The 25,582-nt window shown below is 41.0% G+C and overlaps 1 protein-coding gene across 1 annotated transcript; it reads right to left on the reverse strand.

The window, feature by feature from the left end:
* Positions 1–8,763: 8,763 nt before the first annotated feature.
* Positions 8,764–19,724, reverse strand: ANKRA2 (ankyrin repeat, family A (RFXANK-like), 2). Its single transcript, XM_006899031.1, has 8 exons — positions 19,336–19,724; positions 18,091–18,249; positions 15,867–15,932; positions 13,406–13,503; positions 12,807–12,932; positions 12,457–12,523; positions 9,791–9,871; positions 8,764–9,281 (listed from the first exon to the last, which is right to left on the reverse strand). Exons 1-8 carry the CDS (start codon positions 19,622–19,624, stop codon positions 9,226–9,228), a joined length of 942 nt encoding a protein of 313 aa, XP_006899093.1. The 5' UTR covers positions 19,625–19,724; the 3' UTR covers positions 8,764–9,225.
* Between the last annotated feature and the right edge of the window lie 5,858 nt (positions 19,725–25,582).

The raw sequence follows: 25,582 nt of genomic DNA on the forward strand, positions 1-25,582 counted from the left end.
ACAGTAACTGGGGCAATGGGGGTAGAAGTGTTGGAGTCTGTGAGACTGGCTCAGGACAGGGCAGGTTTCAGAGCTGCTGTACAAAGGATTGCTATGAGTTGCAGGTGACTCAACAATACTAACAACCACAACAACATCATGAAACATGTTGTTTAGAAATTGTTGGATGAGAATCTAAATTGCTATGTAAACTATCATTTGAAACACAGTAAAATGTTTTTTAAAAACTTGTTTTCATGTAAATATTAAATGTGGCTAGAAGGTGCTATTCCTTGGAGAAGGACATGATGACGGAAAGGGTGGAGGAGTTGTCGAAGGAGGGGAGGATCCTCAAACAGGTGGACTGACACGGTGACTGCTGCAATGGGCTCTTATGTGTCAGAAGTGTGAGGATGGCACAGGACAGAGCAGGGTTCAGATCTTTTGTTCATAGAGTCACTATGCAACGTACTCAAACTAGATGGCATCTAACAACAATATGTGTTCATTTAATATTTACATGAAAACAAGTTTTTAAAAAACATTTTACTGTGTTTCAAATGATAGTTTACATAGCAATTTAGATTCTCATCCAACAATTTCTAAACAACATGTTTCATGATGTTGTTGTGGTTGTTAGTATTGTTGAGTCACCTGCAACTCATAGCAATCCTTTGTACAGCAGCTCTGAAACCTGCCCTGTCGTGAGCCAGTCTCACAGACTCCAACACTTCTACCCCCATTGCCCTAGTTACTGTATCAATTCACTTCATCCAAGCTCTTCCTCTCCTGAGCTGTCCCTCCACCCTTCCGAGCATGATGTCCTTCTCCAAGGACCGGTCCTTTCAGGTCATGTGTCCAAAATACATGAAACAGAGCTTCAAAATTCTAGCTTTCAAGGAGAAACTTGGTTTCATTCTCACCAAGACAGGCCTCTTTGTGTTCTTGGCTGTCCATGCATGGTATGTTCAAGACTCTTCTCCACCATCACAACTCGAAGGCAACAATTCTTCTTCTGTCATCCTTAGAAGACTATGGCCTGGATGAGGCTCACATAAGTTTCTAGACTGACATCATTGCTCCTCAGCACTGTGGAGAGGTACCTGACAGCAGATTTACCTAATGCAATTCATCTTTTGATTTCCTGACTGCTGATGCCAACACTGTTGACTGAGGAGCCAAGCAAGCTGTAACTGTTAACAACTTCAAACTCTTCTCCATCCATCATAGTGCTGTCAATTGGCCCAGTGGTGAGACTCTTAGCCTTCTTGATGTTAAGCTTCAATTGGTCTGACCAATTTGATTTTTCTTCTACATTTTACCCCCTTCTGTCTGAGACTTTGTGCTGCAATCTCTGATCCGAACAGTTAGTATTGTTAATTGGACATCATCTGCATTTATAATCCATTCTTCCCCCCCCCCCAATGGTAATTAAACCAACTGTCTTATTGATTTGGGAATTGGATGCCGACTCTCTGGCTTCTTCATGCTGAACAGGGGCATAGATGTAAAGGGGGGAAGGGAGGAGGCTTTATCACCTTACTGGTGGTCTTGGGTTAAAGCTGCTTGCCTTCTTGCTCTGTTAGACGATATTTTCCTGTCATTTGCTCCCCTCTGGACTGCAAAGTGTTTTCCCAGGTGGGTCCAGTGGGGATAGCTGGTTGAACCCAGAGGCTCCATCCTCCTTTGCTTCCTTAGCTGTCAGTTGTATTTCCTTTTTGTCTCTGGCACCCTGAGGTCAATTTTGGAGTAAAACTCAGAGTTAAGGTTACCTATAGGAAAGGGAGCAAACCTAAAGAGAACAAACTTGTGAGTTACAAATAAAAGGGCTTTGAGGGTGTTGCTTTCAGGTTTACTGTTGGGGAGGGTGGCAGAAGGTGGCCTCGGTAACATTCTCTGGATACCCTAGGCATTCTTTTTTTTTCTTTTTTTTCCCCCCTTCCCCACCCAGGGGTCAGATGGCACAATCTGGTGACTGAGGAGCTCACCTTGAGGGCCGCGTCGGCTGGCCCCGAGCCGGGGGCCAAGGGCAGCCCACCCCGAGCAGGGCAACGCCCCCCAGGAGCCGGCTGGTATACTCCCCCTCCAATTTCCCCTACCCCAGTCTGGTCCCCTCGCCTGACTGAGGACTCTGTGGTCAGGAATAGTGTTTCAAATTCCAGCACTGCCACTTTTAACCCTCCCCATAAGTGGTCATACTATATTTTGAAGTAGGTGTCACTGCCCTCCCCCTTTATATATGATAAAGGGGACCTGAGAATTGTGAACAGACTCCCCCCAGGTCTAACCATCTTTTGGCAGAAGCATTCAACAGAACAAAATATGTGGTGCATTTAGGATGTGGGTCCTCTTGTGCATGCTGCCACTGTTAAGGTCATCAGACTCACAGTGACTTTCAGCAATCTATAGGTAATCATCTTCTTTGGCCTGTCCAAGGAAACCCAAACCTGCTGATGGCAGGCATGCATCCCATCACCCACCTCCTATGCAGGCGGCCAGCGGGGGCGCAGCCTCCCCCAGCACGAGTGGCCACTGGGGGCGTGCCACCTCACCCTGCCGCTCGGGTGCTCGGTGTGCTCGCAGCCCCTCTTGTGCGGGTGGCCGGCGGTTGTCCGCTTCCCCCACAGTTGCCATCCTGGCTCCAAGAATTCTCTCCAGAACAAGTCCACCTTGCAGCAGTGTGGTGGCTTTGCTGTACCAGTCTTGAGGAGGGCCAGTGCCCAGCATCCATCCTGGGTGAGGAAATCCATTTGTTCTGGCTGTGGAAGCCTCATGGAGCTGCAGCGGCTGTGCGGCGCAGCACGGGCTCTGCGGAGGGGGGAGGTTGGGAAGCCATGAGATTCACCCATTTCTCCTTGGAAATCCTTGAATTCCTGTTGTTGAGCCTCAATCTTCACTGAGGGCCAGTCATTAACTGTTTAAGTGTTCAATTATCAATAAGCCGAAGTCTGTGGAAGGCCATAATGGCCCTGCTTTAAGTGGTTCGCTGCTCCTGCAGCTCACCACGCTGTCTCTGCTCCACCGCCATCTTGGATCTCTTATAATCCATTCTAAGAGTAGCAGCAGACAAGTTATTAAAAAGCTAAAGTCAGCAATGTCCTAAAAGTTTGATCTGCTATAATGAACGCTCTGTTATGTCCAACATCAACTATTCTTTCTTCGTTCAGTTCCCCCTCACTTTGAGGGACCGTGGGTTCTATGGCTCATTGGAGGTTTTCACAGAGGCTGAAAACCTTTAGAGAAATAACTCACACGACTACAGATGATGCAGACTGGTGTTTCAGTGACTGGTGAGTGATTGGGCCAGGATCCTGTAGACTGTGAGTTGTGGCACAACCGGACACTGTGTCCCACGAGAGCCAATATCCCTAAAGAGTGTGAACACTGACTGAACTTGCATAGGCTACTAATAGGGTGGGGCTAAAAGCCCCAACCTGATCCTATCTCCTCAATACAATAAATACTTCATCACAAAACAGAAATTTAATCGGTGGCTAGGAAAGACATTTTGAACAATAAATTACATCATGTAATACTGGTCTGGCACTGAATGGATAGTCAAGAGAACAAACAGATATGTCTTGGAGAAAGTGCAGCTGGAGGGCTCCTTGGAGGATAGACTGATGATGAGGCTTCACCTCACATACTTTGGGCAGATTGCTAAGAGGGGCTGTTCCTTCAAGAGGGACATGATGCTGTGAAGGATGGAGGGTTGGCAAAGGTGAGGAAGACCCTCAACCAGGTAGATTGACACAGTGATGGCTGCAATGGGCTCTTGTGTGTCAGGAAGTGTGAGGATGGTGCAGGATAGAACAGGGTTCAGATCTTTTGTTCACAGGGTCGCTGTGAGTTGTGCTCTACTCAACAGCACCTAACAACAAAAACAGTAATTCCACTCTTAAGTTAGATGACGGTCATATATGTCATTAGTTCTGTGGCATAGTTATTCATTGATTCTTTGGTTTCCTTCATTTATTTTGTTTAAGATGCAGAGAGATCCATGGTTATATTTCGATGGCTGCTAACAAGTTTTTAAGACCCTAGATCTCACTCATCCATACTGAAGGCTGCAGTCTTTGACTTTCTGCTGCAAGAGCTTCAAGCTCTCTTCTTTACCTTCAACCAGCAAAGTTGTGTCATCAGTATAATGAAGGTTATTGATGAGTTTTCCTGCAATCCGGACACCATCTATTTCTTTATAGAGTCCAGTTTCTCATATACAGGTCAAAGGGGTATGGAAAAAGGATACAGCATTCAATGTGGATTGTATCTTACTATCAAGGAAAAAAAATTCTCACTAATGGACCGATTTAGAAGAAGCCCTGGTACTAGGGATATTATAGCTAGTGTTAGATGGATTTTGGCAGAAGGCAGAGAATACCAGAGGAATGTCTATCTGTGCTTCATTGACTATGCAAAGGCTTTTGACTGTGCATATCACAACAAACTATGGCAGACTCTGAGAAGAATGGGAATCCCACAACATTTGATTGTGATTATGCGAAACCTATACTTGGGCAGTCATCTGAACAGAGCAAGGAGACATTACATGGTTCAAAATCAAGAAGGGGGTCCAGCAGGGATGTATTTTGTCTCCATACCTTTTCAATCTTTAAGCAGAACAGATCATCCAAGACACTGGCTATATGAGGAGGAATGTGGTATCAGGATTGGAGGTAGACTCATCAACAACCTGTGTTATGCAGATGACACAACCTTGCTTGCTGAAACTGAGAGGACCTGAAGTGATTGCTGCAGAAGGTCAAGGACTGCAGCCTCCTATATGGATTGAAACTCAACATCAAGAAAACAAAGATTCTCATCACTAAGCCAATTGGCAGCATCAGTATGGATGGTGAAGATATTGAGATAGTTAACAGTTTTAGTTTGCTTGAATCCACAGTCAACACTCTTGGTAACCAGTAGCCAGGAAATCAAGAGACAAATTGCATTGAGAATGTCAGCTGTCAGGGACCTCTCAAGAGTACTGAAGACCAACAAAGTCAAGCTGGAGACTAAGGTGCGCCTGAACCGGGCTACAGCCTTTGCAGTTATGTGCTATGCATCAGAGTTGGACAGTGACTAGGGATGATAGAAAGAGAATTGATACCTTTGAGCTGTGGTGCTGGAGAAGAGTATTGAATATACCATGCGCTGCTAGGAGAACAAACAGGTTTTTCCTGGAGAATGTGAAGCCTGACTGCTCCTTGGAGTCAAGGATTCTGCAGCTTCATCTGACATACTTTGGGCATGTTGCAAGAAGAGACTGGTCCTTGGAGAGGGACATCATGTTTGGGAGAGTAGAGGGACGGCGCAGGAGAGGAAGACCCTTGATGAGATGGATCGATTCTGTGATTGGGCTGGTGGGAATGAGTGTGTCACAGACGGCGAGGTTGGCACAGCATAGAGCAGTGTTTAGGGCTTTTGTGCATAGGGTTGCTATGAGTCGCAAGTGACTCGATGGCACATAACAACAACAATGGACCTATAAGCAACATCTTGATAGATGGAGAAAAGATTGAAACTAACAATCTCTTCTTACTTGGATCTACCATCAATATACTTGGTACCAGCAGTTAAAAAATCAAGAGACGAGGCACTGGGAAAATGTGCAGTCAGGAACCTCTCCAAATTATTGAGGAGCAGTGATGTCTGTTGAGGACTAAGGTGTACCTAATTCAGGCCATTCTCTTTTAAATCACTTGGTGTTCTTCTGAAAGCTAGCAGTGTATAAGGATGACAGAAGAATTGATGCCTTTGAACTGTGGTGTTGAGGAAGAGTAGTGAATATTACATAGACTGCCAAAAAACCAAACAGTTATGTCCGGGAGGAGATGCAGCCAGAGTGCTCCTTGGAGGCAATGATGATCGAGCTTTGGCTCACATACTTTAGGCATGTTGCTAGCAGAGGGACATTATGTTTGGAAAGGTAGAGTGCAGGCCAAAGAGAGGAAGCCCCTCAACCAGGTGGACTGACATAGTGACTACTACAATGGGCTTGAATATGTCAAATTCAGAGGTGGTACAGTATAGAACAGGATTCACATGTTATTCTCAAGGTCACTGTGACTCCTAATCAATTTGATGGCACCTAACAACAATGACAGGTATTACTTACCAAACTAGAGAGTAGAACATTATCCATATGAACTATGCTATTATTACAATTGATCAAGTTGTAAACTCTCAAGCCTTCAAAGTGAGTAAGTTAATCCCATAAGGTGTTTAAATCTATGTGATATCCATAACTGTGTCTCTTTATTTTCAACAGAATCATTAAGTAAATATATGAACAAAATGAATATCAGTCTTTGTTGACTCATCCATGCACATGTGATTTATCTTAATTATCTGTAAAATAAGGCCCCAGGAGTTGTCGGCATACCAATTGACATATTTCAACAGATGCTGTCCTGTATACGCTCACCAAGTTGTGCCAAGAAATCTGGAGGACAACCACTTGGCTGACTGATTGGAAGAGATCTGTATTTGTTCCCATTCCAAAGAAAGGTGACCTGACAGAGTGCAGACAAACCAGGCTGCTCCTTGGAGGCAAGGATTCTGGGGCTTCGTCTGACATACTTTGGACATGTTTTAAGGAGAGACAGGTCTTTAGAGAGGGACATCATGCTGGGTAGAGTAGGGGGACAGCGCAGGAGGGGAAGACACTCTATGAGGTGGATTGATTCAGTGACTGGGGTACTCGGGATGGGTGTGTCGGGGGCAGTGAGATTGGCACAGGATAGAGCACGGTTTAGGGCTGTTGTACATAGGGTCACTATGAGTCGCAAATGACTCGACGGCACATTAACAACAACAACAAGAAGCAAGATTCTGCTCAAAATGATCCAAAAAGGACTAGCGCATTGCATCAACAGAGAACTGCCAGATGTGCAGGCTGGACTTAGAAGAGGTGTGTGGTACTAAGGATATTATAGCTAATGTTAGATGGATCTTGGCTGAAAGCAGGGAATGCCAGAGGAATGTCTATCTGTGCTTCATTGACTATGCAAAGGCATTTGACTGTGTGGATCACAATAAACTGTGGCTGAATCTAAGGGATGGGAAAACCAGAACACTTGATTGTGCTTATACGAAACCTATACTTGGACCAAGAGGCAGTCGTCAGAACAGAGCGAGAAAGCACTGCATGGTTTAAAACACTGCGTGGTGTATTCCAGGGATGTGTCCTATCTCTAGATCTTTACAACCTATATTTGGAACAGATCATGTGAGAGGCTGGGCTCTATGAGGAGGAACGTGGTATCAGGATTGGAGATAGACTTATCAACAACCTGTATTATGCGGATGACACAACCCTGTTTGCTGAAACTGAGGAGGACCTGAAGCACTTGCTTCAGAAAGTCAAGGATTGCAGCCTTCAATATGGGTTGAAGTGCAGTATCAAGAAAACAAAGATTCTCACCACTGGGAGAATCAGCAGATTAGCAGCACCATGATGGTGAGTGAAGAGATTGAGATTGTTAACAGTTTTAGTTTCTTGGCTCCACAATCAACACTCTTGGTACCAGCAGCCAGGAAATCAAAAGATGAATTGCATTGGGAAAGTCTGAGGTCAGGTACCTCTCCAGAGTACTAAAGAGCAACAGTATCATTTTGGAGACTAAGATGTGCCTGATCCAGGCCATGGTCTTTGCAATTATGTGCTATGCATCAGAAAGCTGGACAACGACTAGGGATGATAGGAGAATTGATGCCTTTGAGCTCTGGTGCTGGAGAAGAGCATTGAATATACTGGGACTGTTTAGAGAACAGACAGGTGCATCCTGGAGAGAGTGAGACCAGGCTGCTCCTTGGAGGCAAGGATTCTGAATCACCGACATACTTTGGGCATGTTGCAAGGAGATATCAGTCCTTGGAGAGTAACATTATGCCTAAGAGGGTGGGAGGGACAGCACAGGAAGGGAAGACCCTTGATGAGATGGATTGATTCAGTAACTCAGGTAAATGGGGGTAGGTGTCAGGGATAGTGAGATTGGCACAGGATAGAGCAGGATTCAGAGCTGCTGTATGTAGGGCCACTAGGAGTTGCAAGTGACTCAACACATAACAACAATTGTCTGTTTGAGCTAATGAAGTACATAGCATGACATATGGGTTGAAAGAAAATTCTATAGGAATCTGTAATTTGTATGCTTTTAAAAATGAGCCTGATGCACACCCATGTTTATCACAGCTTTGTTCGTAATAGGAAGGAGCTGGAAACAACCTAAGTGCCCATCAACAAACGAATGGATAGAGAAGCTGTGGTGTATTCACACAATGGAATACTACGCTGCATTGAAAAACAAGGAACTCATGCAATATTATTCAATATGGGTGACCCTGGAGAACATTATGCTGAGTGAAACATTTCAGCCACAAAAGGACAAATACTGCATGGTGCCACTGTTGTAAAACAGCACTGACCTTGGGGTTGGGGGGAAGACTGAGAAAGATGGGATAAATAATGTATACTGCATTGAAACAGATGAGGGAGAAAACTGTTTAAAAAGGATATGTGCTTAGGTATTATTGTCACGACAGGTGTCCAGAATGAAGGCTGCATAGTGGAGTGGACTTGGGGGAGAAGGGATTGTATAACAATGAAAGAATTTTTCTTTTACTTTTCAAAGAGAAGAGCAAATTTGGGGGAGGGAGGGATGGGCAGAGAGAAAAGTACAACAATGAATGAATGGAAATCCTCAGTCTCTGTAAATTTTCATTGAAATTAATAATAATAAAAAATTTTAAAAAAGTTTTAAAAAAAGAGCCTGGAAACCAACAGAAAAAAGTTTTTATTTATAACAGCATTTTGTAAACAATCACACTGTGCGTTTTTAACTTCAACAATAACAAAATTTGTTTCCTATGGATTTATAGCAAACTATATAAAGACAATGAGTTAATACAAGAGTAAAGATGAATAGAGTAAATAAAATAATTTCTAAAAATATCAAATTATAGCACTTGATACAAAGACTGGTAACTGTACCATAAAAATTTACATGCCACAAAACATTAATTTATAATTTAAAATATGCAGTAAAACATATTTATTTAAAAAAAGCTTCAATATTAACTCTATTAAAAACCAGTGAAATACTCAGGGGACTAGTTATTAAAACTTATTAAAAAAATCAGTAAATATTGCAATTGAGGTAAAATTTTTAAGTAAACAAAACTATCATTTATAAGAGCCAAAAAGTAAACAAAAGGGCAGACAACATTTTCTGATGATTAGGTCTACTCCTTGATATTTTGAAGCAGTTTCAACAAATGTGCCTCAATAACCTGTTGAACTAAAACAGACAGATAATCTTGATTAAGGCATATTGGTTACAAAAATTTTAAAAACCTACTAAGCATAACTTAACACCCCTAATTTTATCATTGAATAAATATATTTTAATCAGTGTTCATTCATAGTCTGAAGGCAATAATGAAACACAACTCTTAAACTTTGAGAATAGAAAACTTAAATTTGTTTATGATCTTGCAACTTTGTCCCATGATATTGGACTTTCTGTGGACAATTATGTAGCATTTTATAAATACACTGCCACAAAATGTTAAATACACCTTGTAAATAAACAGGCACTTATCCACAGTGACTAGTTATTTGGATAGGTAAAAAGTAATGGTAACAATCTCATGTCTAGATTTTATAGGGATTTATTCACAGATGTCTAAGTCAGGAGTTAGGTTAGCAGGCAGTGCTTTATGACTATAAGAGGTGAAAATGGCTTCAGCCAGTGCATTATTTATAATCCTTTAAATAATAAAAATCTTGTAACTCTAAGATTCTTACCACTTCTATAGCCCAGGGCTACAGCTAAATCCATAGAATTATATCCAGAGTCAGTTTCAACTGTTGGGTCAGCTCCATTTTCTATACCAAAAGAATAATAATAATAATAATAATAATAATAATAATGGCAACATAATCACAACTATATGTATGTATATGTATATATGTATATGTAGATATACATATATATGTATATATATGTAATGTGTGTGTGTGTATATGTATGTATGTATATAAAGAAGATGAAAGAAGAATCAATGCCTTTGAACTGTGGTGTTGGTAAAGAGTATTGAATATCCCATGGAGTTTCAAAAGAACAGCTCTATCTTGGAGGAAGTGTACCCAGAATGCTCCTGAGAGGCAAGGATGGTGAAACTCCATCTCACTTTGGGTATATTTTCAGGAGGAACCTGTCCTTGGAGAGACATTATACTGGGAAAGGTCAGCAAAAGAGAGGAAGACCCTCAAAAAGAAGGACAGACACAGTGACCACAAGGGGCCTGAGTGTGAAAGAGATCCCGAGTATGGAGAAGGACAGGCAAGGTGCAGACGTGTGGTCGCTAGGAGCTGAAGGTGACCTGATGGTAGCTAGCAACAAAAATATAAAGATACAAAACTTTTGGATATGCTTGTGTATTACTAGATTAGAGATACAGGGCTAGAAAGAATTTTAGCCAATTTGGTAAATTTATGGTCTACCAGCGTCCCCTGTGCTTGGAGAGTACAGAATTCATTTTGGAGGGTTGAATGAAAGACATTTCAAAGATAAATGTGTCCTCCAGGGCAGCCAGAATTAATACACAACTACACAAAATGTATGGGTAGAAAAAAGCCCCCAGTGGATTCAAACATGACTTGCTAAGTGAAAGCACAAAGGGCAAATGCAGTAATTGTGGATGTGGTGTGTGATGCAGGGGCTTCCTATGGGTGGAAGTCTCCCTGGAGTAAGTACTCATGGAGAGTGTAACAGCAGGGATTTAACTTATTTTACAATGGACCCCTGGTGACAAGCGGTTAAGGGCTTGACTGCTAATCGAAATGTCAGAGGTTTGAGTATGCCAGTTCATCTGTGCGAGAAACATGTTGCCAGTCTTTAGGAAAGAAATCTGGAGATTTCCTAATTGCCATGGAGTTGGAACTAATCAAAAGCTGACCCAGCAGGTTTTGGAGGCTGTAAGCGGCACGGGAGGATACTGTCCATCTTCCTCTGGAGGAGAATGTGGGGGATTCAAACTGCCTGAGAGGTGTGTCCTTTTGGATAGCAGTGCAGCCACCAGAGTGCCCGGTAAGGATTTAAAGCCTTGACCATCCTGTGGGGCAGTTCTGTTCTCTTAGAGCACTGCTATAAATCGGCAGCGGGTTTGGTTGGAGTTTAGAAGCCCAAGAGTTACAAGCATGGCTGCTAACTGAAGGGCTGGGATTCCTATTTACCCAGCACCTGTGTAAAAGAAACACTTGGTAATCTGATTTTCTATAGATTTTTTTAAAACACATCATACAATGCCAAGAGAACAAACGGGTCTGTCCTGGAGAGGGGAAAGCCAGGTTGCTCCTTGAAGGCAAGGATTTTGAAGCTCTGTCTCACATATATGGGCTTGTTGCCATGAGAGACTAGTCCTTGGATAAAGAAGGGTAGAGGGTGGTTGGAAGGGTGGAGGGTCAGCACAGGAGAGGAAGACCCTCCAATATAGATGGAATGACACAGTGACCGTGGCAATGGGGTCAGGTGTGTCACAGATGGTGAAGTTGGCTCAAGAGAGGGAAGGGTTCAAAGCCATTGTTGTTATTAGCTGTAGTTGATGGCACAGAACAAACAACTACATAGATTACAGTCAGAGCGGCTCAGAGTGTCATAGTCACAAGGTGATGGAATGACAGTAACAATTCTCCTGAGGATCAGAGGATGCGGTTGTTGTGGTTAAGTACTGCTATGACTCAAAGTGATTCTATGGAAAACAGAAACTCTTACCAGCTGTGCACGCACCCACTGTTGTAGCTGGAGGAAGAATGTAGCAGTTGTCCCCAGCCTGATCACTACTTGAGAAAGCTGCTAACATTTAAGGTGACTGGAGCAGATACCAAAGCAAATACCAGACCAGAAACTAGACCAAAGACCAAACCAGACAATGGATCCTGGTAAGACTCTGGGCCTGATAACAAAAAGCCTAAACCCAAGTTAATTAACATCCCCAGATTCCCAGCAAAATACCATCTTTCCTAGCACCTCCTCCAACCTCTATAAGAGGCAGCCCTAGACAATCTGCGTGACATTTTGAACTTCTCTGCTTGTGGTCACTTGGCGTCCCTCTCAGGCCATGCAATAAAAAGCCTGTTCATTTCTTGGGGCCAGTTTCTTTCTGTCTCTCTTTCATCCTCAACTCTTTTTCTATCCAATCGCAGTACTGTATCAATGCTTTTTTTTCTCTTTCTCTGACTCTTCACCTCTCCAAGAATGAAGTCTCCTTCCAAAGACTGGCCCCTCCTGAAAACATGCCCCAAGTACGTGAAATGAGTTCTTATTATCCTTGTCTCTAAGGAGCATCCTGCATTTCTTCTAAGACAGGCTGGGCTGTGGTTCCTGGTATATTCAATACTATTAGCCAAAACTGCAATTCAAAGGTCCTCATATGGCATTTCCTAAATTTATTTCACTTTCATATACTTACCTAAGAGCATTTTTACACATTTCACATGATTTCCATGTACAGCATAAAGCAAAGGCGTCCCTCCATTCTACAAAAGCAAAAGGCAATTTAGAGTTTTTCAGGGAGAGCAAGATTCAAAATATTTAATGCCACCGGGACAAGTTTTACAAAGATCTCGGACACTAAGAGCAGTTTTAGGTAATTTTAGAACTTTGTGAAGAACACTTAAGTTACAACCAAAATGGAGGTTATGACATGAAATTTTAATTTCTCTTCCAAGTATTCAATACATTTAGCGATGTTTCCTCAATGCCAAATTAATTCTAGAGCAGTTTCTTTAAAGAATTTTTAAAACAGGTATATAGACTCACCCAATCATATTCATTTACATCAACTCCACAATCAAGCAGCATTTTCACAATATCTGTGTAGCCTTTGCTACAGGCCAATGATAGTGCACTTTCTCGACCTTTTCCTAGGAGCTGGGGATCAGCACCCTGGGGTGAGAATGGAGATAAAAGATATATCACTTCGTTTAAAAGAGAGTGCTTAGATAATGCTCTGAGTTTAAAAAAAATGTAATGCAAACTTTTATCCATGGATGATCCTGTACAAAGATTGTCTGGATGCCTGCCTTCCTCCCTTCTGTCTGTCTGAAATCTAGCATCATTTAACTCTGAGGTCAAGTCACACCTCCTCCACGAAGTCGTCTTCTACACGCCTGGCAGGCTGACAGTTCCCACTACACTCAGAAGGGCTGGCATTAAATTCTCTCTCACTAATTTCACGGCTGATTAGTCTGACTTCCCCGATTAGATCCAAGTTCCATGAAAACATGAAAAACATTCTATAATTTTTTTTTAATCCTCTACTATTATATCTAACTGGATGGAGGTAGAAAAACTTTAATGAAGGTTTGAACTGAACTTAAATAACTATACATATACATTTTCTGAGGCATTTTCCTTACATTCTGAAGTAGAAACTCTACAACAGCTATCTGCCCGTGTGCCGCAGCCCACATCAGAGGAGTAAATCCTTCTTCATCCGTGTGATTGATAACATTTTCTATTTAAAAGAAAAGCAATTTTTGTGATCTAATTTAACAACCATATATGAATAGTTCTATGAAAATACTGGCATTCTAAAAAAGACTGTTATATCACTTAATGAATTGACTTTGTACTCAATTTCTTAACTGAAGTTCTACTAAAAGCTATTTCAGTTTGCAATCTGAATGTACCAAATGTGCCTTGATGTGTAGCTCAGTTAAAATAAAGAAAGGAAGGGCTCAGGGCTATATCCTTGTACTTTAGTTATTCAACCTGCATGCTGAGCTAATAATCTGAGACGTTAGACTATACAAAGAATTCACGACTGAAGGAGACTCATTAACTACTGTGATATGTAGATGGCACTACCTTGCTTACTGAAATTGAAGGGAACTTGAAGCACTAAAGATGAAGACCAAGGACTATAGAGCCTTGAATACAGATTACACTTCAACAGAGGAAAAAAAGTTTTCACAACTGAGCCCCACAAACAACATCATGATAAAAAAAAAAATTACTGGAGCTGTCCAGGGATTAATTTTACTTAGATTATCACCCATGGACATAGCAGTTAAGAAACCAAACGTAATACACTGGGCAGATCGATAGGTAAAAGCTGTTGGCAAGTGTTCCAAAACAAAGATCTCACTTTGAAAACTACAGTGTATCTGACCCAAAGCTTTGTCTTTTCAATTGTCTCATAGATATGCAAGAGCATGTACAGAAGGAAGATGGAAAAACTGATGGCACTGAATTATGCTATTAAGGAAGAATACTGACTATGCCATGGCCTGCCAGAAGGACGCACAAATCTGTCTTGGAGGAAGTACTGCCAGAATGTTCCCTGGAAGTGAGGGTGGCAAGACTTTTCTCTCATGAACTAAGAGGGACGAGGCACAGGAAAAGGACATCGTATTTGGAAAGCAGAGAATCAGTGAAAAAGAAAAGCCTTTCAAGAGATTGACACAGTGGATGCAACAGTAGGCTCAGACACAGGAACAATGAGGATGGTGCAAGGTGGGGCAGTGTTTCTTTCTGTTGTACAAGTGTGGCTAGGAGTCAGAACCAATTCACCGAATGGTATGTCACAACATACAGCACGCTATCTAGGACCACACTGCCAGACACGGTATAATGCTCAGAAGAAGGTAGTTAACAGAACACTGGGCTTTGAGGCTTTGCATCCTGACCAGCACCTTCTAGTAGTTTGACCCTGGCCAAGTCACTTATTTCCTCAATGAACAATAAATATCTTACCTATCTCAATACGTGGCTGGGAGGAGGACAATATAAATAAGATTATAGAATACATTTTAGCATTATACATGATATTATAAAAGTTCCAATATCGTGATCAATCTATTTTCTACTCAATAGTTCATTGATGCCTCTAAGGTGCTCTTATTCCTATAGCTTGCCAATAACACATTATAATATGAATAAGACTTGAATCATATTCCCTAGATTTAGTCTACTAGATACAAGTTTATAGGTTTTTCCTTCTAAATAGATGTATTAATCATCTATATGACATAGTTCACCTAAGAAGAAATTCCAATAGACTTTAACTTTAAAGATATAAGTGAAATAACTAGCAGATGTCATTATTCACTTATCAGAGTAGCAAAAATGAGAGTGTCTTAGATATCAGATATAAAGCTATTAGAATATCTTTAGATATAAGATAAAAAGAGATTATGCTTTGCCAGTAAGAGTCTGAGAAGTAGGAACTCTTATTTCGGTGGAAGAACAAATATCTGGCAATATGTAAATAAAACAAAAAATTCATAAACAATTTGACCTAGCAAATCTACTTGCAGGAATTATCCTTGGTGGGTATACTTACACAGAATGCCAATACCACTGGTTTTTTTGTAGCAACAATTAGAATCAACTACCATCAGGGGATTAATTTAAAACAACAACAACAACAACAACAACAACGTAAGTATATGCAATACAATGCAATATCGTGGAACTGTTAAAAAAGAATGAAGTAGTTGAATGTTGCATGGACACATATCCAAAATATTAAGTGAACAAAGCAAGGTGCTATACTTGTGTAAGTAACAAAAAGCACATGCCCACTATTAACAATAACTCACAATAGATATAGGAATCTTTTCTAGAAAAATGTTCTAAAAAACCATGACACTTAAAAAAGTGTTTGCTTTGGGAAAGATAGAGTTTCTTTGGGAGAAAAATTTATAACTCTTATACTTTATATTACTTCTTAAAAAAATCCAATTACCTGTCTGGCGGGATTGTGCAAATATTTGCTCCTGTGTTCCTATTTCCCTCTATTAAAATAAAACAATATATATCTATCTAGTAATTGCTGTGGAAGCTGTTTTACATAATATTTAAACCGACCATTACCTTGTTCAATACGGGTAGCGAGATAGAGCATCTCCCCCTGAGCAGCCAATTGGTGAACAGACAAGGCTGAAACGACACCAGGAAATGCTTCATATTTGGAAGCTGTACTTTCATCATTAGTATTGTTGAAGAATTTTCATTTTCAAAATGAAACCATCATTTTACTACTTTAAAATACAACTTAATGGGCATCCTGACCCTCTGTCTCTGGAAACTGGCTCTTTTACATTCACATAAGATAACTCTGGCATCTGCAAATTGATATTTTCAATCTATTCCAAAGATATGATACTGACAACTAATTTTTAAAATGCTATCACTGGATGCAAACACATAACACAACTCGAAAAGCTACAATTTTATTGTCTTTTTAATGATTGAATAGACTAAAGCCTGAAATATTATTTCAAGATAGCATGGTTTTTCTTAACATTAGGAATAAAGGTGTAGGTAGAAAATTGTCCTCGAGGGTAAATTGTGGAGTAGTTAGGCTATGTGACCTCGGGCACTGGTAGATTAAATATATCTATAACAGAAAAGATCTAGCTCAAAAATTCTATGGTCAAAATATTTTAAAATCATCTCTTTACCTTAAAATATTACCAAATTGGTATTACTTGTATGAATCCTCCTTGATCACTGACTTCAGATTTGTTGTGGTTTAGTGCCATCAATTAAACACTGACATACTGTGTGACCTTAATACATTAGAGTCTCCATTCAGTTGTTATGTGCCATCGAGTTGCCTACGACTCAACAGCAACCCTCTGTACATTAACTCTGAAAGCTACCCTACCCTGTGCCAATCTGATTGTCTCCAAAAGACCTAATCCCATTGCTCCAGTCAGAGTCAATCCATCTCAGCCTGGGTCTTCCTCTCTTGCACTCTCCCTCCAACCTTCCAGGCATGATTTCCTTCTCCAAGGACTGGTCCCTCCTGGCCACGTGCCCAAAGTATGAGACAGAGCCTCAAAATCCTTGCCTCTAGGTACATTCAACACTCTTCTCTAGCACCACAACTCAAAGGTATCAATTCTTCTTCTGTCATCATTACTCATTATTTAACTCTCTGATGCATAGTAAGTAATTGTGAAGATCAGGTGCACCTTAGTCTCCAGAATGACACTCTTCAGTACTCTAGAGAGGTCCCTGACAGCAGACTTTTCCAGTTGCAGTTTGCCTTTTGAACTCTTGCTTGCTGATGCCAAGAGTGCTGATTGTGGAACCAAACAAGCTGACGTTATCAACAATCTCAATCTCCTCTCCATCCATCATGAAGGTGCCAATTGGCCTGGTGTTGAGAATCTTTGTTTTCTTTTTTTTTTTTCAATTTTATTTTTATTATTTTTGGGTGTGTACCATCAAATCGGATCTGACTGGTACAGGAGGAGATTGTCCCTCCTTTTCTAGCAGAGAATCTGGTGGGTTCAAACTGCTAACCTCAGGGATTGCTGTGCAGCTTCTTGCCACTAGGCCACCAATACTCCCCTTTGTCTCGTTGTTGTATACGAGTCGAACCGACGCACAGCTGACCCTCCAATGGGTTTTCTGAGACATTTAACTGCACAGGAGGAGAATGCCCATCTGTCTCCCATGGAGCAGCTGGTGGATTTGAACCACGTGCCTTTGAGGTTGCAGCTTCTTGCCACTAGGCCAACAGAGCTCCCTTAGTATATTAATAATAGAATATTTTCTAGTTTATATTTTTTTAAAATTTATTTTTCTAGAATGAGTCTACTTTTAATGTAGATTCAAAGTTTTAAAGCGATTATACATTCATATTGTGTAACAATGAATTATAGCAGAAACCACTCATCCTTCCTTATAAAATCATTTGTTGCTTAATCATCTAGTTCATTAAGTAAAAAGTGACACGAGGTACTCCAACATAAAATCACTGATAATGTCTTAATTTCCACAAATTTCAGAATTACACATTATTTTGACAGAAAACTCACAAATACTTTAAAAAATATTATTTTAATTTAGATTTGCTATGAATAAAGAAACATTAAGTAAAAAAATTGCAATTATATAACAGTATATAGGAAGTTTTAAATTACTGTAACTACTAATACGTCACTTGAATTTTCAGAAGGAAAATATGCATTTAATAAAAATGCCTCAATAAATTCTTGGAATAACTACATTAAACTCACTGTTGCTGAGTCAGACCCATTCATCAGGTAATATTTATTTTAGCACATCAGTGGCAAATACTCACAATTTGCTAACAGAGGTGTGGTTGAGATCTCATTTCCTCTATGTTTGTTGGTTAAAGTAGTTGACTGTTTTATAGGTGAGAAGTGCTTCGTTGTAGATGGAGTGTAGACATGCCTTACTTGAATTCCCGGAGAAGGAGATGTATGGATGTTGCATTCAGCTAAGTAAAGTAAATTTAAACCATATTTTAATGACAAAGCATGTAAAAAAAGTTCCATTTCAATATCTACATTAGAAAGCAATTATTTTTGCCGTTAAGTCTATGCCACCATATATCTACAGGGAGAAAAAAAAAATTCCATAGAACAAAATCGACCCTGAATAATTTTATTCAGAGATAAGGTTTACTATTATATTTTATATTAGATCATTATATAAGCAAACATGTATTGAGATTATGCTATAGCATAAATGTAAATATTTATTTGTATGAATTTATTAATTTATATGAATTTAAATTATTACTTTATAAGCTGGTTCATTTCTAAAGGCACAAAGAACTTTTTTTTTCTCCTGTGATTTTAAAAGGAACTAAACTGGAGAGTTGGTAAACCAATAAAATTTAGTCAAGAAATTAAAAAAAAATAAAAAATAAAAACCAAAACCATGCATTCCCTTTAAAATACAAACAACATTGCTGTTGAGTCAATTCTGACAGCAATCCTGTAGGACAGAGCAGAACTGCCCCAAAGGCTTTCAAAAGTTGTACAATAGTGGAAGCAGGCTGCCCCACCGTTCTCCTGTGGAGTGGGCAGTCTTTCAGTTAGCAGCCAAATGCTCTAACCATGGTGTTATCAGGGATATTTTTTTAAATTTTTATTATTTTCTTTGTGTGTGTACCGTCAAATCAGATCTGACTGGTACAGGAGGAGATTGTCCCGCCTTCCCTGGCAGAGCAACTGATGGATTCGAACCGTGAGCCTCAGGGATTGCAGTACAGCTTCTTGCCACTAGGCCATCAGAGCTTCCAGGGATATTCTTTTCTAAAAGTGCCATTTACTTATAACCTGACACTTAATTTTCATTTCTGTAAGATTCTAGAAAATGGTTAACCAAAAAAACCCAAACCCAAACCCAAATCATGACTTTCAACATGGCTTCCTAAATTGAAAATCTAATAACTGGAAGAGAGACCACCCCCCCAAAAAAACAAACAAAGAAACAAACAAAAAACAAACCAACCAAAAGAACCAACAACCAAGAATAACCAAAAGCATATGCGGATATTTATACCGTAACTTTCAACCTTTAAATAAGACAGATGCCACCTCCAGGTCAGAGTTAACTTGATCTTGGATATTTTTACTATCCTCTTCATTCAAGGACTTCACAAATCGAGAACACACATTCATATCAAATCGGTTAGGCAATATGAACTTCATGCCCATGGCGACCCCCTGAGCTGACCCTTCTTCAGAGGCTGCATCCAGGGGATGTTCTATTTTAATGTCGGGCATGCCAGGTAGACTGTAACCGCTGGGACGTTCTTCAACGATCAGCTGGGCACCAAGATCCAGATTTGTTGATGTAGCCATGATTTCAACTGCAGTTTCAATAATTAAAATGTTACTTCATGATTTCCTCTTGGTTTTATATCCAGTGTATTCTTGAAATTAGGGTATTTTTAAAAAAAATCTGAAACATAATTGAAAAGAACTTTAAGTACTGTATAGACTTAGGTAAAAGTACCAAATAAGATCATTTTCAGTCAAGTACCTAGTAGATCTCTTATATGCATTTCTACATTATAGAAAGCACACAAAATTAAGAGATAAGAAACCTTATCTGGATGCGGTTCAAGCACCATCATTTATTCGGTGTGTGACCCTGTGAACAATGAATTTTAACCCCACTCTAAAGCCATCTTCATCATCTGTGACACACTCAAGCTCACTATTAGCGACACTATGTCATCAGTCTTGTTGAAAGTCTTCCCCTCCTTTGTTGACCCTCAACCTTTCCAAGCATGATGTCCTTCCTTTCCCATCATGGACATCCAGTCACTGCGTTTCTCTACACCTGATAAGTGACACTGAACAGGGATACCACCGTTAACCTAACAGGAGCCTGCAGAGTAGTATAGTAACATTTTCACTATCATCACCAGGTTTCAGCAAACTTGAATCATCTTTCCTCTTCTTTAACGTACTTGAGTATTACCAGTAAACAAATAATCAGGCTAGTCATTAAAATAAAATTTTCATGTCACAATTTCAAAGTCTTACCTAGAGTTCATTTTTTCATATACCATGTTACTCTCAGTGTGAATTAAGATGCCCGTATTTATTAATATTGTTATCTATGATTCCTTGACAGTGAAGGGTTTTACAAAGCTTTGATTTTGGTAAACTGAAAATTATTGGTTTTTATTTAAATTTTATTTTATTTATTAGTGACATAATAAAGTAAGTAGATTACGGATTGCCTTTAGCACTCCAGAACATTATAGCCTGAGTATAATTTTTTTATTCAATCCGTATGGTACTATAAATAGAAATACTCAAAACTCAAACTCACGCTCTCCAGCGGGAAGAGAGCCACAGCTGACCTTCCGGTGAGTTTTCAGAGGCTGTAAATTGCGTGGGGGATTGCTCATCTTTCTTCCTAAGCGCGCCTGTGGATTCCTGCCTGCCTTTGGGTTGGTAGAGAAACTCCTTACCCACTAAGCCACCAGAGCGCCCTAAAATTTACCAGTTCCCCCCCATGCAATATTGTCAAGACATGAACTAAAAAAAAAAAAAAAAAAAAAGGCGTTTGATTAGTTTATTCCCAATGCTATTAACCAGCTGAGCAAATCGCAAGTTTCCTGTAACAAATCTCAAATTTCACCTATAAAATAATGCTGAAATATGCTTTTCTAATATTTTTGGGCGCTCTGGTGGCTTAGGGGCCAGCAGCTGCACTGCTAACCTGAAGGCACAGGGTTGGAACCTACCAGCTGCTCTGCGGGAGGAAGGGCACTCTCTTTTTTAGTGATTTACCAGAAGGTTGTCGGAGGGTCAGCTTCGACTCTAATGTACACACCAATAATCCTTTTCAGCATTAAATATATGCTCTAAATCAAGGCGTTACTGGCCCAAAAAACAGTCGTTGAGGGGAAAAGGGTAAATATGCTTATGGGAAATGGAGAGGCATTACTTTAAGGACAAGAAACAAATAGGTTCAAATTTTGAAGATGAGATGGGGAAAAGTGAGTCACAAGAGCAAGGATAAGGAGGATCACTTTGATATGTAAGAGAGCAGAGATGAAGGGAAGGAAAACCCAATGAAATAAAGAGGCTAACTGTGCTCATCTCCTCCCCAGTGGCTGCTATTAACAGGATCTCTCTCCCCTGACACATGCTCCCCATTTCTTCCTAATCCTGAAATTGTCCTACAAGAAAAGCAAGGTGCTATGAAAACAAATGGTGCCTCACAGGCGACAGGTGTCTTGGCGCCCAGATGGAGGACTGTCGCGGGGCAAGTCCACGCCGTCGCCGGCGGCCAGTCCTGCCGAGAAGTCCCAGTGTGGCTCAGGTTCCGGGCTGCGGCCACGCTTGCTCATCCGCGATGGGCAGATCCTGAGGACAGCGGTGGGCAGCTGTCTAAGTGGGAGCGCAGGGCCTCGAGACCACCTCCAACAGAAAAGAGCGAGTCGGGCCTTTCCATCTGCGGCCACAGGTTTCAACCCAGGCCTCCAAGCTAGGGCTTGTTTTGGCCGCGACGTCACTTCCGAGTTCTTTTTCCTTCTGGCAAAAAGTCCTTCTGCATCTTTGCAGCTGGACGGACTTCCCCTTTATTCGGCTATGCCGTCCATACCGAGGATCGCTACAGAGACAAAGTCATCTCAGTTGACTGCTGCTCTGTGTCACTAATAGGAAATATTAAAATCCTGCCCGCCGGCCACGCCCACCGCCCACTTTCTATGGCGCCGACCGCGCCCACTTCCTATGGCCCCACCCACCAGCTAGTACGTCATCTGCGCTGCGCGGCTGGGTAGTAAGGGCTTTGACGTCACCACAGCGCGACGAATCTTCCTTTTCCGTACGCAGAGTGTCATGGCGGCTCCTTAGGGGATCCTCGTGAGTGAGGCAGAGCGGTCCAGAGGACAGTCCAGCGGAGGTAGGTAAAGGAAGCATCCATCACTCCTTACGATAGTAGCTAGCATGCTCCCATGGATTTTTTCAGTCTCCTCAAGATAATGACTACACTGCTTAAATAACCTTTTGAAATTATCGACATTTTGCTTAACTTTGATTTTCCTTCTTAGTGATCACATCTCTCCAACTGTCTGCTGTAATTTTTTTTCAGCCTTCTAATACAAGTGGCGAATTTGTACTTCAGTCTTGGCTCAGGGGACCCCCTCATTCAAATGGCTGCCCCCTTGTAGCCCCACTTCCCAGACCTCCCCTTCCGGTTTTGCGCCCATTTTAATGGGAAACCTGTTCTCGCGTGCTTCAAGACCCCTCTTGAGATGAAATGGTACGGGTCTTAGCTCCTTCCTGGGAGTCTCCCGGAGAGAATGAAAACTCTGACCCTGAGCTCTCTGCTGTCTCTCTGCATTATTCAGAATAATTATATATGAGATGCTCTGCTTTGTATTGTGGTAGCATGGTACTCGGTTATTTTCAGTTTTTTAGACCCTTTCCCTTCTCTATCATTTTTCTCATTCATTCGCATTTGATTTCGTGTATCCGAGCCTTTGCAGTGTCGGCGCCCGCCCCGCCCTCCCATCTGCTCGCCCGCCGGTGCGGTTCGCCTAATCCGTTAACCGCGTCTCTCTGTTTGACTCTATAGCATGACATCTGTAAGGCAGAGATGTTACTTGGAGTACTCTCCCAGTCAGTTAAAACTTCTGAAGGTGTCTCTTGGTCTGTAAAGTATAAGTATTTGTTATCTGGCCATACTACAGGAAAAAAAAAAAATTGACTCCTGCTCTGTACCATTCTTCACAAGATAGATACCACTTGGCTTTTAATTTGGTGGTATTTTTCTATAGAATCCAGCACAGTACTTCCCTTCTTTCTACGTTCTTTCAGCCCCTTTTGTTGTACTAATTAGAAGTAATTAAGTTCTCTGGGGTGGAGGTGAGAGGAGATTTAGAGAGATCATTAAAATAAACAGTGATTATTTGTTTGACTAAATTATGCAAAGTCAAACAGGACCACCAAATGCTGGCCCCTAGGATTCGGGTCAGTGATGGTTTTCTGGAGGAGGAGATCCTGAATGGAGCCTTTAATAAGTAGGAAGTAAGTAGAGAAATGATACCTGTCAGAGGGGACAGTGTACTGAAGAGCTGCAATGTCAGTCTGGAGACCAAGGTGCACCTGATCCAGGCCATAGTCTTCACAGTTGCTTGCTATGCCACAGAAAGCTGGACAGGGATGATAGAAGAGTTGATGCCTTTGAGCTGTGGTGCTGGAGAAGAGTATTAAATATACCATGGACTGTGAGGAAAACAAACAAGTTCATCTTGGAGAGGGTGAGACCAGGCTTCTCTTTGGAGGCAAGGATTCTGAAGCTTCATCTGACATACTTTACACATGTTGCAAGGAGGGACCAGTCCTTGAAGAGGGCCCTCATGTTTGGAAGGGTAGAGGGATGACACAGGAGGGGAAGATCCTTGATGAGGTGGATTGACTCTGACTGTACATGTGTCAGAGATGATAGGTCAGAGACTGGCTTAGGATAGAGCAGGGTTCAGAGCTGTTTTACACAGGGTCGCTATGAGTCACAGGCGACTCATGGCACTGGACAACAACAAAGGGGATAAGTGAGCAAAGAACTGGATACATTAAAAACAAACAATGCTCTGCGCACTATGCTACCGGAGCTCCCTTGGTAAAGGAACAGTAAATGGTTGGAAATGACTAGTAATGAGGTTGGAAAGGTAGGCAAGGTGGAGAACTGAGGATTAGACCTTATTTTCTAGATCATGTTATGTTTTATATCAAAGGCAGATTTGCACTATCTTTGGCTAACTCTGATAACTGTTGAGAAGAAAGGTAGAGGAGTTAGATCTTGGAGTGATGTTGCACTAATTCAGTAGATGAATGCTCATTAATTAAAGCAGTGCAAATAGGGTAGATGTTTAGGAAGATTTGGGAAGTAAAATCACATCTTGTTAACTGGGTATTAGGAGGGCCAAGCTGAAATTAATTCTAGATTCCTTGCTGTTGGTGTCAGGCACCAGCTGAAATGATACTGGAGTATGCATCCCAGAAATGTTAAAATTGTATTTATAATGTCCTTGCTTGACCAGTGCATGGTTTTTTGTGGGAGTAACTTTAGTTTTTCTGGCTTCTTTGTGTAATCTTGTTAGAAGGATGAGATCCTAGGAGTGGAGTTAGAAGCCTGTGTTTGTGGTAAAGCCCTGGAATTGTCCCGGTTTTCTTGGGCCCTTGCACTTACTTACTGTCTTTTCTTTCTAGACTGCTTTTCTCCCAGTTAAGTGTTAACTCAAATGTTACTTCGAGAGTGAGAATGTCATGACCAGGCTCTATAAGGCATGTTATCTGTCATTTTCCGCTCTCATTTTCCACTTTCTTTTTGTTCCAAGCCTTCTAATTACTACATGAAGTAGAGTTATCTTCTTTCCCCATGGATAGACAAAACCTATGATTTAGTGTGTTTGATTTCCTGCAATGTTGTTGTTTTTAAGTGCCATCAAGTTGAGCACGACACAGTGACCCTATGAACAAAAGATCTGAACTCTTTTCTACAACTGTCATAATTTCTCTAATGTTCTTGAGTTTCCAAAGGCATGTTGTTTAGGAAGTGGATGCCAGTCCTGCTTTTAAAAGCCTGTCTTAATCTGGGAACTCCACCAAACACTGTTCACCTTGAGTAATAACTGTTAAGGCATTTGACACACCAGTGGCACAGCGATCAGCATCACAGCAACCCCAAGTTAGTATAGCAAACTCACAGAACAGTGCTGTTCCATTTAGAAGAATGTTCTTTCCAAACACAACACCAGGTCTCACAACCTTTGTACATAGTAATGGCGAGCTGACTTTTTCCTTTCATTCTAAAAAGAATGGGGAAGAATCTTATGTGGCTACAAGAATCTTATTTTAAATTTTGTAATTAAATTTATTTCAGCCCTCGTATAAAATGACCTTTAGTCTTTGTGAATGTGAAGTCTTGTGTGGGAAGCCGAATATCAAATTTAATATTAGTAATAAACCAAATGCTGTGTCAGGATAGGAGGAAGGCTGATACAAGCTGGAATTCACCCTTAGCACTAAGGCAATCCTTAAATATTTACAGAGGTAGGCATTAAGGCAATCCTTAAGCATCTACATAGTTCTTAGATTGTATTTACTAAATACCTCCCTTCTGAGAGAAGCATAAGGTAAACAATAGAGAAGAATTTGGCCATATTTACAAGACTTCCCCCCTAGTCTATGAAGGAGAGAATAGTTTAAAAGTATTATATTTTAGGGCATTAATGTTTATCATAAGAGTACGGAATGAGGGTTGCAAAGTGGATTATATTTGGGGTGGGGGGG

This window comes from Elephantulus edwardii, unplaced genomic scaffold (assembly GCF_000299155.1).
Source record: "Elephantulus edwardii isolate Elephantulus edwardi_28Jun2011 unplaced genomic scaffold, EleEdw1.0 scaffold00244, whole genome shotgun sequence".
NCBI classification, from domain to species: domain Eukaryota; kingdom Metazoa; phylum Chordata; class Mammalia; order Macroscelidea; family Macroscelididae; genus Elephantulus; species Elephantulus edwardii.